This window comes from Triturus cristatus, chromosome 2_2, assembly GCF_964204655.1.
Source record: "Triturus cristatus chromosome 2_2, aTriCri1.1, whole genome shotgun sequence".
Taxonomy (NCBI): Eukaryota; Metazoa; Chordata; class Amphibia; order Caudata; family Salamandridae; genus Triturus; species Triturus cristatus.
In genome coordinates, this window is record NC_140582.1 from 139,030,949 (window position 1) to 139,046,306 (window position 15,358).

The following is a 15,358-nucleotide window of genomic DNA, read 5'->3' on the forward strand; positions in this document are numbered from 1 at the left end:
TAACATCTTGCTAAGCCACAGGGTATTAATTGAACATTTATAGAGTTATATTGCTGCCTCCATTAGTCAAGAACACCCTACTAATCCTTAAGTGCTTTTCCAATTTGCATCAGAGAAATCAAATCTCAGGGATCTGTCAACAGGAATATTGGGTGTTTGAGCATTTGAGAATGTTATTCATAGGCTCACGCCTTCTCGTAATGCTCATGCGGATTCCTACACTATTATCCTATGTCCTCCATGATACACTTCCAATTTTCCCTTATGGTTCCTCAGTTTTAAATCTTCTATACTGCCCGGCACAGGCGTCCCTTTTGTTCTATATGATCCTTTCTTTTTGCAACATTACTCCTCCTTGCTAACCTGAATCACCGGTATTGAAATCTGTTTAACATTCAGAAAAAGAGCAAACACCCTTTCCTCTCTCACAGCGGTAACCATGCACTTTGCATACAGCATGCCATAAAAAACCTCTTCATACATGCATCTATGTTTCCTGAAACTAACTTGCAAACTTAATTATTTTGTCGCTTCAATCCTGCAAATATCCTAATTCATATTGTAGCTCAAACATATACACTCTTATTTAATGCACTTTTACTCCTTCTTCCCTAAGCCTCTGTTACTGATTTCTTCTTCATTGTTTATGTTTTATTTTCATCTTCTATTCTACCACTACCTTTATTTTGGGGTATCCCACCCGCAAACTCTATATTTCAGTCTCAGTATCGTTCTTCATGTAGCACAGTATAATACGTTAAAGGAAGACAAGAATAATACATGTTTTTTCTAAAGATAGAATGGAAATGACAATGTTAGTATTGCTGAGGACACTCTTAAAATACATTGAAAGCAGATTGTTTTGAAATAGTTGCTAGGAAAGTTCACATATTTTAAGAAAAGGAGCAAACATACTATATTGTGTGTTCGATTCACGCAGCAAAAGGAAGCTGGATGGTATTATGATTTTATACTGTCATCATCCTGCCCCCAGCCTCTCTTTTTGATGGGAGATTCAGCGAGAGATGGCTTGAGCAGGTACCATTGTGCACCATCTGGCCTATTATCTGATATAGGGTATTGGGCATAGCAAATGGTGAGATGCATGGCTGGCTCCTGTCATTTAAGAGGCTGAGCACCATGATCCGGGCTGAAACTTGCTGTGTGTCTGATACATTCTATCTGTGTCTAGGTACTGTAGGGTTCCCTTTTCCAAGGTTTTATCTGCAAATCGCAAAATTGAGTAACCCTTTATTCTGCAGCCGTCAAGCAAGCAAGATGACTGTACAGAGAGCTTGTTAGAAATTATTATAAACAAGAAGTAGCCTATAGCTCCTATCACAGCATGTTCTTCTGTCAGAATGTGTGCATGTGATAAAAATGTACACCTGGTTATAGGAACTACCAGTTATTGTATATGTATTAACATGGCCTCATATACTTTGGTTGACATATTGAAAGATGTTTAAACCTATAGAGCAACATGTAAGTCTGAGGTCTCCGACTTTTCCCATAGTGAGAGCTACTTTAGATCATGGAAAACTGTCCTGAGCAACTGTCTAATAAAAACAGAAAGTGAAAGGAAAAGAAAAACAGAAACGGAGGAAAGAGAAGCAGAGAGAGAGAATGTTAATACTGAGCGAACAAGAGAAAAAAGACAGCTGAGAAAGAAATTAGAAAAATAAAGAAGAAACAGGCCAAGAAAGGAGAGAATTAAAGAAAGGCAAAAAAGAAAGACCTGAAAGAGAACGCAAGATGAAGAAAAAGTGAAAAAGGAGAGAATGGAAGGAGAAAAAAGGAGATAAAGAATGCGAAGGAAAGGGAGGTAGAAACTAGATAAATCAACGAAAGAGTTGGTAAAAGGCATGAAATAGAGGAAGAAAGGAGAAAAAGAAAAGTATATAAAGTAATAAAAGCTAGCATAACAGAAAGAAAGGCAGGTGGAGAAAAAAGAAGAAGAGGCAGAGAAAGAAGCCAAGCCTGAAGAAAGGAAAGCAATAGGGAAGGTCACGAACGAAGCATGGAACGTAAGATCTCGAGACATTTTCGAAGGATAGAAAGAAGGAAAGAAAGCACATAGATTTAGGAAAGGAAAAAGAGAAGTAGACAAGGAATGGGAAAAAGAAAGAAAAGGTGAATAACGAAAGAATTGAAGCAAAAAAGAAAAGGAAAGAAAAAGAGGGAAAGAAGAGAACGAAAGAGACAAAAGGGAAAGAAGGGAAGAAGAAGAGGAAAATAAAAGTATCAAAGAAAGAATGAAGAAAAGAAGGGTAAAAGTTGATAAGGATACAACAAAAAAGACATACAGGGAATAAAAAAAGGAGAGGAAAGAAGCAGAAAGAATTTGAGAAAGAATAAAGAGAAAGAAAGAAGTATAAGAAGAACAAAGTTCAGAATAAAAACTTGAAAGAAAGGAGGACAAAGGAGAGCAAGAAGGAACGATGTGAAAAAGAAATCGAGAATGGAGAGAAAGAAAGGAAAGGAAAAATAGAAAGGCAGATGTAACGAGAAGACCGAAAAAAAGAGAAAAAGAAACAAGTAAAGAAAGAAAGAAACATATTTTTCAGAAAGCAGTAGGCTACATCGTCTTGCACCGTTGGCGTTCAAGTCCTTACTGAAATGGGTGCAGTTTTTTAGAGTGCTACTTAGCTTGAGGGCAGCTGAGTATTCCGAAACCAGATGACATGTATTATCATGTGTGAGGTACTCAGAGGCAGCCTGCGAGCTACTGGTATCTCATAATCGACCTATTGGCGAAACGTGAATAAATATTTTTGGGGACTAAGATGCACTCGTTGCAAAATTGTCAGATTTGCTATGAGATATGCTACTCGTCATTTTGGTCTTCCATATCTGAACACGCATCCCCAAAACAGAGTAAATAAACCATTTTCTAATAATGTGTTGGTGATGCTTGAGCTAATGCTTATAAACTCTTTAAAACCTTTACTTTTTTACTGCTACAACGGCAAATCCTGCCACTCATTTTTGGCTGAATTTTCGATGCCCTGGGAAAAAAGCTTAATGGTGCTTGGACACTTTTCCATTATAGTGACCTTTTACCATTTGGCTGTACATGTGAATATAGGTGAACACCCATTATCTCATAAGTTTATGAGTATTCATGCACACTTTGCAAATTTGTCACTACCAAGAAAACACTTGCATGTTCACTTCCTGCTAGGTCAAGAGTAATTATGTTTCCACAATGAGAATAGTGGGTGACCACCACTATAGTTTTTAGGGATGTAGGGGTGAAGGTTCGGCCAATGTTATTTTGTCTTCAGTGGAGAAACAAGAACTGTGCTAATCGACATTTGCCATAGATTTACCATTAGTTTTGTAGAAATTTGGCATATATAATGTTATGTATTTGAATATTCCTGGTGACCTGCGAATAGCAGAATGTGACTCTTAGGAAGACATTTCCACATTTTCCTTCTTGGGTACTTCTGATTTTGTTCCTTTATGTCCCTGTGCCTCAAATCGTAAATTTGAGCAGTAAAACTTGTTAAAAAACAATTGTATTGGGTGGTTTCTAGTACTCTCCCTATTGTATGTAACATACTCTTCTACTTAATTACGATTTGGTTTGTGTTATCTGTTCGGCTTGTATGATAGAGGCACGCATGGCTTTACTGCGCGCGCTCTTCACAACGCTGCATAACCACAAATGTTTCTGAACAACGCATTCCTTTACCACACATGCCTTTACCAACGCATGCTTTTACCACACAATTTCGTGGTAATGGCATGACAGGTAAAGGGATGTGTGTGGCAAAGTTCACACCTGAGCCCCCCGAACCCTAAAAAATATCCAAAGCCCTAAAAACGACCCGCCCGCAAGACTTAAAACCAAACCCGACCAAGCCCTAAAAAATACCCTGACCCCCCAAACCCTAAAAGCTACCCCGCCCCCTGTGGCCTAAAAGCTACTCTGACCCGCATAAACCCTAAAAAGTACCATGATCCCCCTGACCCCTACAAACTACCCCAAGCCCTAAAAACTACCCGACCCCCTGAGCACTAAAATCTACAGCGACCCCCACCTGAGCCCTAAAAACTTCCCAGACCCCACCGAGCCATGAAAACAACCCTAACTCACAGCCCTAAAACTACCCCAGCCCTTAAAAATGACCTCCCACCACCCAAAACCCAGCCCCAGCTCCACTTACCTCACCACGTCCTCTCCCGGTACTGCCTGTTCCTGGGCCCGCCCATTCCACCATCTAGACTGTGCATATGCCTTAACCACGCACATGTGTGGTTAAGTCACATGCATGGTTAAGGAAAGTGTGTTTGCGCTTGTGGGGAAACGGCACTCGTGGCTTAGCCCGTGTTGTAAAGGCTGTTTCCCATCTGTTATCAACCTGACCCCACACATCTCAGAGACAAAACGCTCCTTCTGCTATGAAGGTGATCTCTTTAAAGCACTCTGCTGCTTCTTAGAGGTGGGTCGGGGACATGTGAAATACCTAAGAATATGAATAGATAATGCAGTAAATCGTTCCTTGTACACAAGGTCACTCTACAGTGTAGAGTGTATTTTCTGTAGCTCTTACCTGGGATGAGGTTTTTGGTCTGTTATAGTTTTTTAAAAGACATGTCATTCGGCATGTAAAGCTCCAGTAAACACTTCCAGTTTTCCTTTAAATCATATTAATTAATCTGCAATTGTTTTTACATTCATAGATTTTCTGAAATAATACTTTATGTTTAACATTCCTGACTTGTTTTGTCTATTTGGTCTATTAGATAAGGATAAAACTGAAGACCATGTTGGGCAGCTGGAGAATAACATAGGCTTGCAAAAGTTGGTACTGGTGAATGGAGGGCAAAGCTAAAGACCACGTAGGGTCTGTATCGAGCAGGGAAGAAATGAAGCTAGTACAGACATAGGAGACTAGTACTGAGAGAGCAAGGGTACAGCTGTAGACCATGTATGGCCTGTATATAAAAAAAGTCAGTGAGTGGAAATGTGCATTAGACAGAAGGTTGCTTGTCTGCAGTCCCATGTTGTTTTTAAGACAAGGTTGATGTTTGCATTGCATTCCTCCAACGAAAGCTCTAAGAAGGAGAGGGACTTGGTTTTCACACTTGAGGAAAAGGAAGTTTTATCAGTCTTTGTGCTCATGCAGTGCCATTCACTGACCGGTTTCTCAATTTGGAAATATCTTTTGTCTTCAGGAGAAACAAAACACATTTTAAGTAAGGTCAGTTATATAACATGTCAGATCAGCAGCACATAAATTATTTTCCTTTCCAGAATTACCATTATCATTTAAGGACAGACACAATTATTGGTGTTTGTCTAAATTACACAGATTCAATCCTCAGAAATTGATGATTGTTGGTCAGCACAGCATCAATTTGTAAAATAACAGGCTTCTATCAGGCAATGAAACAGACCATCTGCTTAATAAATGACAATGATAATAGTGGATGGCCTTCAAGTGTTTCAGACACACAGATGCATGCCTCTGGTATGCAAAAGTCAATCTTAATCTTAAAGGGGTTTGGTGGTCCGATACTAGATATGTTTTCACATTTCATGTTGTAGGAAAATATAATATTGTTCTGTATCTACTCCGCAATATTGTATTTGAAATGGTGTTGACATTGAATAAAGACCGAACCAGGAAGGCAATTTATGCTGCTTTTCTGCATGTCTGCTAAATTGACTTCATAAATTAGTGTCAGCATCGGGTTCTGGTCATTCAAATTCTTGACAAACAGTAGCCAACTTAGGAAAATTACTATCACATATTAAAAGAAACTGATATATTTCTAACAGTGCTTAGTTTCAATATCATTCTTGCCACTGCGTCTTTATCATTCACTTGTAAGAAACCATCTTAATCACCATTTTGGATATTTACTATTAGATGGGCAGTCAACTCCAAAAATTACCCTGTTTAACATTTTTCTGAAGGAAAACCTTGAGAAAATCAGAAATTTTGCTTCAGTCACAACATATATTTTAGATTTTGTTTAGGTAGTCTAAAAAGGCGCAATTTAGTGTATTCCAAAAAGAGTGTGTATGCAAATGTAAGTTTCCTATGCAAGACAGATTATGAAAAATAGCTGAGCAGTAAACAATCTCCGGAATGCTTGAATTCATGCAGAAAAGTGCATGAATGTAAAATTATGCAAGAAGGTTGCATCAGCCACTCTGGCTACATAGATAGGGTACTTTAGTAGATAGCTAGGTGACAAATAACCTGTCGTGTGTACTTCTCAAATGCCCAACCCCTTGCTAGCTAATTATCCTCATAGTTCTATTTTGCATTCCATATACACGTCTATCATTTCCTTTCGGACAAATGAAAACAAGTGTAGTAACAAGGGCTGCCTTTTAAAGGCAAGAAATAGTTTTTAGTTTCCTTGTGTAGGGTGCCGTGCTGTGATCTATTTGTATGTATGTTTGCGTATGTGTGTATACATTTTCTACCCACTCCATTAGTCAGCCCTACGTGAAGGGATTTAAATAAGCATGCTTGTGATCATCCAAACATTTCTATTTCATATGCTGTATGGTAATAAATTCAGATTCAAAAGAAGTTTATTTCAACTCATTTTCTATACATATTTAATTTCTAGCAATAAACATTTCTTTTTTTCAGTCACTGTTCTAACAATATAAATACTGAGTATGTTGAGCATAATGAAATGTCATGATAACTTTTTGCATTCTGAGGTATTTTGCCTTGCAAAATACTGTTCCCCTCCTAATCTAATATTGTTTTACCATCAAAAGCAATTTAGTGAAATATATGCTTATGTTGGGTACGTTGATATGTCAATAGGTAGAATAACTAATATAGTCTTTAGCTTTTGCAGGTAGATGCATAGGTTTAGTTCACCTTGTTAGATGGTGTACTACATATATGTAGCCACAAATATGAATAGAGAAGTAGGTCAACATACAACAGTCAACGTGTTTTTTTGTATGTATTGATGCGTTTTTGTTCAGGTCTCTTTGTGTGTGTGTAAATTATGTAAGTTTAACATAAAAGTCCATTGTCGTACGCAAATTACATATTTAAAAATCTCAACTGTTAGGGAAGTTTAGCTAATTGATCATGACCTGAAGTTAGGATAGCTGATCAGGTAAAATATTTTTCATGAGATCTGGAATTTAACGTGACACGATAAGGTAACTTCAACTACTATTTCTCCCAAAAAAATGTATAATACATTTTTATGTATAGTACACCCTTTGAAGGCTGCCCCTTCTCCCATTTTTCTTGGTAATTGAAACATTTTTTTTCAGAATTAAATATTATACATTGAAGGTAGGGAAAGACGGTACTACAATGCATCCAATTCCTTCCATAGCCAAGCAGATGGTCTGCTACAACAAGGAGCCCAGTTATATCTCACAATAGCAACTAATGCTGCAAAGCATCCTTGTTTCATATTAATTAGAGAGCATCATTCTTTTTATTAAAAAAAGGTTAGTTAGATAATTGTAAGTTTGTGAGGCAACTTGGCTTTTGATTGTAGTAGCTTTGCACGTATAATGGCCAGCCAATGGTTGAGTGAATTTGTTTGATCACAAACACATTATGTGCTGATGGGGACTCGTGAGGAAGTAATTGATGTAGCATAGAAAACAGAACTGTGGTAAATCTCTTTGGACAATAGCAACTAACAGGGTACAGCAGAGAAGCTACTCTATTACTTTTTCACTAAGATTGAAAGGAAAAATCAGAGACTCAACTTCATAGCCCCTCCACACCCGAACAAATCTAATTACACAATCTGGAAACAAGTACATTCTCTCTAATACATGTTTCTGGTATCTTCAGTAGTGGAGCAAATATTTCACTGTGTGGCCTCTTGTAATTTGTAAGCTAGTGATCAATTTTCCATTTCTTATATTTCATGAGGAAATAGGCAGAGAAAAGGATAGGTCCTTGCACAATTGTGTGGCCTCTTTAGGCCGCAGGCTATCAACCTAAGTGAGAAAATGAGGAAGCCCTTTCTCCTCTCCTGAGTGAACCTTTGTAAATATAGTTATAATAGAGCCTATGCTGTACAGCTTATTACATACTGTAGTATATAGGCAAACTCAAGCTCACATTACATGAAAAACATGTTTGCCAATTATGCATTTTTATATAATGTTTTATTTTCAGTAACATTTGTTGTAGCACAAATAATTCTGATTACAAATATGTATAAATGTGGTTTAACTTATTGTGAAATTAAGGGCCAGATTTACTAAGCATTTGCCACACCAGTCGGCGCAAGGTAATGTAAGTTCTCAAGTGGCATTTACAAAGCCACTTAAATCCATATTTGTGTGGCCTTGTGTCACTTTTCACCTACAAAGTAATGCAACTTGTGTTACCCTGCACCTGGATGGCATTACATGGTTGGCGTATGGACGTTTCCATGCATCCTTCCATGTATTTTAATGCAAAAACAGATTTACTTAAGTCAGTAAATCTAGGTTTGTGCCAAAATGGTGCACCTACCACACCTTAGTGTTATGGGGAGTACCATGAGTATGGTACATGTCTTCTTTCTCTGTGTCTTCATGCCAAATATAGAAAAAAATAGAGTTGCAATTACATAGCCTCTGTCTGAGGACATCTTCATCGCCTGAACTCTTGCACCAATCTTCCCCCATTTAGAATGCATGGATTTATTTTTTTAAAGTTAGAAGGTCTGTGTAACCTGGACATTACCCAACAAGACATTTTCTTTGTTAACTTCAATTAAGACAACCACTTAAGTGTTAATTGTAATCTACTTTTAGTTTGACAAAAGTCCACATGTAGAACAGGTTAGAACTAACATTTATGGTCCTTTTAAATATTAAATATTATTTTGAATAAAGAAGAAAGATGCATTTATTGAAAATCATAAAAAATGCAGTTTACAAAAAAAATGAACGTGTTTTGCTTGTGTCTTTGGATTTCTGAATGGAGTTGTGTTCATGCCATGTAATTTCATGTATTTTGTGCAGAGGGAATGGTTTTTGTTAAATCTTTTTCCTACATATCATCAATTTGCTTTATTCTCACGTTTCTTCTACTGTCGCTGTAAGCTTACTTGTTGTTTTTTCTTTCCTTTTCTTCATGCTGTCGTTTAGAGCCCTACAGAGAGACAAGTATGGGAGTAAAGCTAAACATTGCATATCAAATGTAATTTTTTTAGTTCACCTAATGCATTACCATTTAAGGACATAGTATTAAAAACAGTTCATCTCACAATATATCAACCGAAGAATACTGATTATAAAATATACAACTATTGGGAAACATTGGCTACAGGAGGAAAATTATCCATACAAATTAGAAATACAAACCTTTGTGTCTTGCTTCATTCTTTCTTTGTTGCAAAACAGCAAATGTATTTATTATCTTTTGTCTGTGAGTTAAATTGTTTTTAAATTGAAAAAAATCTTTATTTGCTAAGTACGTCATTATCTTTTTACCCATTTCAAATCACTGTTTTCTTTGTCATTGCCTGTTTCTGTGTCATAAGCTGTTCACACAGTTTGTTTTCATGTAGAAAAACATCTTCAGGAATCTGCTGCTCTGTGAGAAATTCAACAAAGAGGATCTTCATGCATAAGCCATCCAACCATCAGACTGATCAACGTCATCTCACATTAATATTCTAATATTTCAGGCCTTTTGCTTTCTTTGTCTTTGAAACATGTGCTGCTTACAGCTGCCTTTCTGTCACGGAGATTTTAGTATGTGCAGTTGACTGATTAGGTTCCAGTAGGGAACAACAGCAATGGTCACTTTAATGAAATATACTTTATTGTTGTGAAATTCGGCTTTATTACTCTCTGGTGTCACAAAGTTCATTCGACCTACTGTCACAAAGTTCATTCGACCTACTGAAGGTTTCTTACCTAGTGTAATTGTTTTTAATATTCTATCTCCTAAAAGAAACACTTTCACAAATGGTGGTACCCTATTTGAAAAGTAGCCCAACTCCTGATAAACATACAACTATTGAACATATCATCTGCTTCATTGGCCTATGATGATTTATTAATATACTGTGTCAGACCATGAACACACATGCCATCAAAATGTGTTCATTGGTAACCACCATGCTAAAATTCTTTTAGTTTTAGGGTTTAGTTAAAACTAAACAAATCTAGTTTTGGAAGTTGCTTAGGTAACCAGGGCCCATATTTATCATACTATCACGCAACACAGAAAGCCACCTTGAAACGTTGCACTTAGGGAAAGGGCAGGAATGCGCTGTATTTAACATTATATGGTTCCTTTCCTTGCACTGACGCACAACGTGCTGCCTTGCCCCAACATAAGCCCCCTTTCACAGAGAGCCCTCGTTGTAGACAGGACTGTTTGTGTGCAGGAAGGGGCACCTTCCTGGACAAAAACAATCATCAGGCATTTTCCTCCTACTATGTGTGCTGCAGAATGCAGCTCACATAGGAAGAGACAAAAACAACGAGAAATACTGATATTTTTCCTTGTTATACCTTCCCTGGGGAGGCATAGTTTTTAGACACATTCCCAGGTCTACCTCTCATGATAAATCTGGTAATGCACCACAATCCATTGGTGGATACACAGAAACTCCCATGCTCCACCCTTGGAACACCTCTCGGGGGCACAGTAATGCAAGGCATTGATTTGCAATGCCTTGCGTTACCCTAGATTTATCAAGCCATGCAGGGCCAAGCAAGGGGGCCTTGCTTGGCTTGACAAATCTCACTTAGGTTTTGCGCCGCCCTTGCCTGGAGCAAGGGCGAAGCAAAACCTTAATAAATCTGGCCCAGCTACCTTAACTCTTCTAAATTTGTGCTTGAACTGGAAAAAGATCAAAAACCTTAACCACATAATTGACAGAACTGTATTATTTAAATATCATCAACACATTTTCAGAATGTTTAGTTGGCATGAGATCGAATAATTATACAGTTCATCTGGTCTCTACCGGCAATGTTTTACACACAAAAACAGCATTTGAATCTTTACATGATGAGTTAACAGTTACTTAATGCAATTAGTGCATGTTTCTTTTAAAGAGATAACTTTTGAAGTTACTAGGTAAATTCCTAAGCATAGGATTTCTGCCAGAGTATCATGTAAGTAACTGCACACATAAAATATTCAAAATACAGTATTTTTAGGTAAATTCAACGGAGCAGCCCCTTAATGAGTAAGAAGGGGACACAAAGTCTTTAGTGAGCCATGTTGGGTGCCTCTAACGTTAACTATTACACCATTAATTATGCCACACAAATTGACATTTTCTACAATCTTGCTTGGCCACAACCTATTTTAATACCATTAACTGGCAGGTATGCAAATTGGAATTTCATTTTATTTGCCCGACAAGTTTCTCACAAGGATTTATTTGCCATACACTTGTAGGAAACAGAATGTAAAATACAGTTATCGCATGGACTAATAACAAACGTGCAACTAGGAATAGGAATTAATCATCTAGTTGTAATCAGAGCCTCAGTGAAATAAAAGGGGCTGCTTTATTTAGGAAGAGTTTTTTCAATGTAGAAATATTGCGCCACTTTTTTTTTCTCAATATATTTGATTTTATAATGCGCACAAATCACCCTAACTGGGGCAACAAGGTGCACTGTCAACCCAAAGACGTTAAACCCAAAATCTACAACAATGCTGTTTTTATTATTTCCCTGAATTTGCTGTAAGCAGGGCAAGTTCGAACAGGAAGTGGCAGTTTATTCCAGAGGATAGGGGCCAAGTGGTGAAGGTTCTTCCACCACATCTAGAACGTCGAATGTGTGGGACCAACAGTAACTCCTTATCGCTGGAGTGCAAATTCCTAGTGGGATGACAGTGCTTAAGCCTCTGACAAAGGTACTTAGGACCTTTCCCCTCCAGAGCTTTGTAAGTTAAATAGCATATTTTAAATACTACTCTTTTCTTTACTGGTAGCCAGTATAAAGATTTTAAAAGAGGAGTGGAGGCCATTCTGGGTGGCTGGTTACAAATTAACCGTGCAGCAATGTTTTGCAGTACCTTTAATTGAGACAGTAGTGACTCATTGGTGTAAGCCAATAATGCATTTCCGTAATCTAGCTGACTCACAGCAAAAGCCTGTACCAGGGTCTTACTTGCGGTCAGATAGAGGAATGGCAGGGCTTTCTTAAGTAAATGTAACATGTAGAAATGGATACCTGTTGTGGATAGAACTTGTTCTTTCATATTAAGTTCCTGATCTACCTTAACTCAAAGATTGTTTACTACCGTACTTGGGGTGACGCCATCCATTTTCCGATAAAAGGGGAGGGAATATTAGAACTGACCCTCAAAAACTTTTTGCAATAATGTATTCAGAGCATTATATATATATCATCCAAAGCATTCAGTCAGATGTCAAAACCTACTACTGGAACTTGTAGGTTCATATCTCTCTCAAGAGATCAGAGGTTAAAGTAATGTAGTCAGTGTGATAAAAAAGATCTGTTTTTCTTTCTAAAAAAACCCTTAGAAATTCACTAAAAAAACAAAGGTTAACGTTATAGTTAGGTAAATATGTCAGTGACAACATTAACGTTTTGAACTAAAAAAAAGCCACATAAATTCACCAGTTATATATATTGCAGAGCTAGCTGTATCATGTGCACCCGCCATGCACTGCTTATGACCGCACATATGACATCATTCATATATAATTAGTGACAGCACTGATGACATCTCAAATAACCCACCATTCAGATATAGAAATATTTTTTAACATTAATTGCAGGATGAGATATAGGAGCCGGGGTGTCTTGTTTGCGGTCAATTATTGAAAATGTTCTTTGTGTCTATTGTTAGCTTGTCATGATAACATTTTCTGGGTTATGTGCTCATAATCGAGAAAAAGGTCTCCCCCCTCCAAACCAGTGTGCGGTGCTAAAATGAATACAAAAGCATGTGTTACCATATTTGTACTTCCCCTGGCTCCAAATGACATTCATGTGTTGAAAGCAACATTCTTAGAAATGCTTCCACCATCTTCTACCGAATAGTTGTGGAAGACACAATCATGTTGCCTGATTTATGCGGCACAAACATTTTAGTTAGGCCATGTTATAGCGACACATCCAAAAATACACACATACAGCTTTCTAAGACTGGTCTTTTCAGCCTTAAAGATAACCATTCTACTTAATGAGTTATAAGTACCAAACTCTGGCTGAACAGGTGGTAAGTTGTATTGAAATGGCTGCTCAAAGGTCATAATTTGTAGCAAACAATCATCTAAATAGTTGATCTAATGGATTTTCATAGCTTTAAAACCACCCACGTTAATACTGACCAAGAAGTTACTATTTCATTCTTGCCGGTTCACCATTCTCAAAGTCAGATTTCCACAGGACCTAGGGGATCATATATGTCTTATCTATCTGGCAGCATTCTTTCAGGATTTACGATATGTTTGTTGCTCATTCTAAATTTACTAGACATTATGTCTAGTAGAACCATATAGTCTTTGATTAGTGTCTTTCGCATTCTTCTGGAGAAAACAGAGTTGTGGGCCTTCTCAGAAACAGGCTCTCATTACAGAGATGTGACAGTCAAGTAAGCTGCGCATAAAAGTTCCATGAGCAATACTGCTTAGTTCAAATTAAAACACAGATTGGGGAAAGATAACATTTTCACTGAATACCTGCACTGGGGTAAGCTGACATTCTTCTCCAAATACTCTGTGCTTGGTAAAGATAACAAAAGATAAGATCAGAAATGTGCGGGCCGTAAATGTTTGCAAATGTTGCTCTTCTGTATTAACAGTGGTCCTGTTTGTTTAATAAGCCCTCTTTCATTGCCAAAACTCAATCTTTGGCTGTTTGGCTTTTCATATGCAAATCTGAGATGGTCAGGTAGAAAGGATACTGAATCCTGAATATATGTTGGCTTACCAAACATTTTAAATGCATCAATTCAGATTACAATGTTTGAGCTTAGAAAAAAGAGGTTGCCAAAAGTTAACAATTAAAGAGGGCATTTAGGAATAAGTGAACCAATTTTTCTACTGTAGTTTACCTGATCTCTTCAATGCATTCAATTTATCATCTTAGCTTCACGGGTTGGTAATGTTGTCACTGAAGCACTGGGATTAAGGTGCAGCAGGGGCCTCCATCATTAGACAGAGAATGTTGGCTAAGGTTAATAAGCAACTTAAATTAAAACTGCTAGATTCACTATTGCACTGTAATTTCATTCATCGTGAGTTCCTGAACAAATTTTGTGCAAGATATCATACTCCCACTTTTTAATGAAAGTTAGTAATGTAAATCCCACCCCTCTTTAACTCTACCTTGCTACCGTATTAGCGAAACTTTAACATTGACATTTTGAAGAAAATGTAATTCCTTTCACAATTTGAGTTCATTATAAATTGTATGTTTTCTTTCCTTTCTGCAAAACAAAAATGTTAGGAATTAACAAGAAGTTTACAGGTTATATTAATATTTAGATGTAATCATGGAATGACATTGTGTAATTCAGCTTGCAAGAGTCAAGTTCCTTAGAAAACATTATACCATGACTTTGAAAAAAGCTGTTCCCAAAAAAGAAAGCACTGTGGACCTTCATAATAGAAACATACCCAATAGCACAAGCATGCCTTATTTTTGATTCATACAACCACATATTGATCCCAGAACTGGCTCCTCAGTGATATCCTCTGACGGCCTGATTCGCAAAAAGTTGTTTCTGTCAAAATTTGCTCTGCATCTCTTACTACTTCGTTTGCAATAAATTGCTAACATTTTAGATTCTCAAAAAATTTCTGAATATTCAAGGAAATCTATGATAGTTAAATTTCCTTGAGTGGTCAAATGAATATGTAAGCATTTTTATTTGTAAGCAGATGTTTAATTCTGAATGCATAAATTGAATGCTTATGAACACGTGCAGCATTTGTTTTCCTCCCAGAAAAGAATATTGTCCCCATGAAGAAACCTATTCCTCTATACCATCATCCCTTTCCATTCCTACCCTGGAAAGACACTTTTTGCTGTCTATGGTGACAGGAGTAAAGTTATATTCACTTAATTTGTGGGAAACGCTCCTGAAATTGTTGCTGAATACTAACAAATGCACAAATTTGTGGGTAATCATCAACTCTTACCCACCCAGAAACTCCCAGCAAACCCTCTCATAATACTTGGTGTTAGCAAATCTCATTTGTGAGGGTAAGAATCCATAATTTCTGATTCTGTGAATCAGGAATTTGACTTAACTTTCACAAATATAATTTTGTAAAACCTCAGCAAGCACCTTTAAGAATTGGTTCTTTAGCGACGCAGAACCTGCTAGTTTGTGGAATCTTGTACTGCTCTCTTTCTAGCCATTTTGAATTTAACTAAAGAACCTGACTCAGT

At 37.2% G+C, this 15,358-nt stretch overlaps 1 protein-coding gene across 9 annotated transcripts in view; it reads left to right on the forward strand.

The window, feature by feature from the left end:
- The window catches only part of ADGRL3 (adhesion G protein-coupled receptor L3), a 1,231,414-nt gene that overhangs the window by 1,212,999 nt on the left and 3,057 nt on the right, over positions 1-15,358 (forward strand). For 5 of the 9 annotated variants that reach the window (XM_085641126.1, XM_085641127.1, XM_085641128.1 and 2 more), the window contains one exon: positions 9,104-9,121. The exons of 1 other annotated variant lie outside the window; for it this stretch is intronic. In XM_085641126.1, coding sequence (XP_085497252.1) covers positions 9,104-9,121 — 18 coding nt within the window. Of the gene's footprint in view, positions 1-9,103; positions 9,156-14,410; positions 14,433-15,358 lie in introns of those variants that run through there. 3 more of the 9 variants (XM_085641132.1, XM_085641133.1, XM_085641134.1) reach the window with 2 other exon arrangements.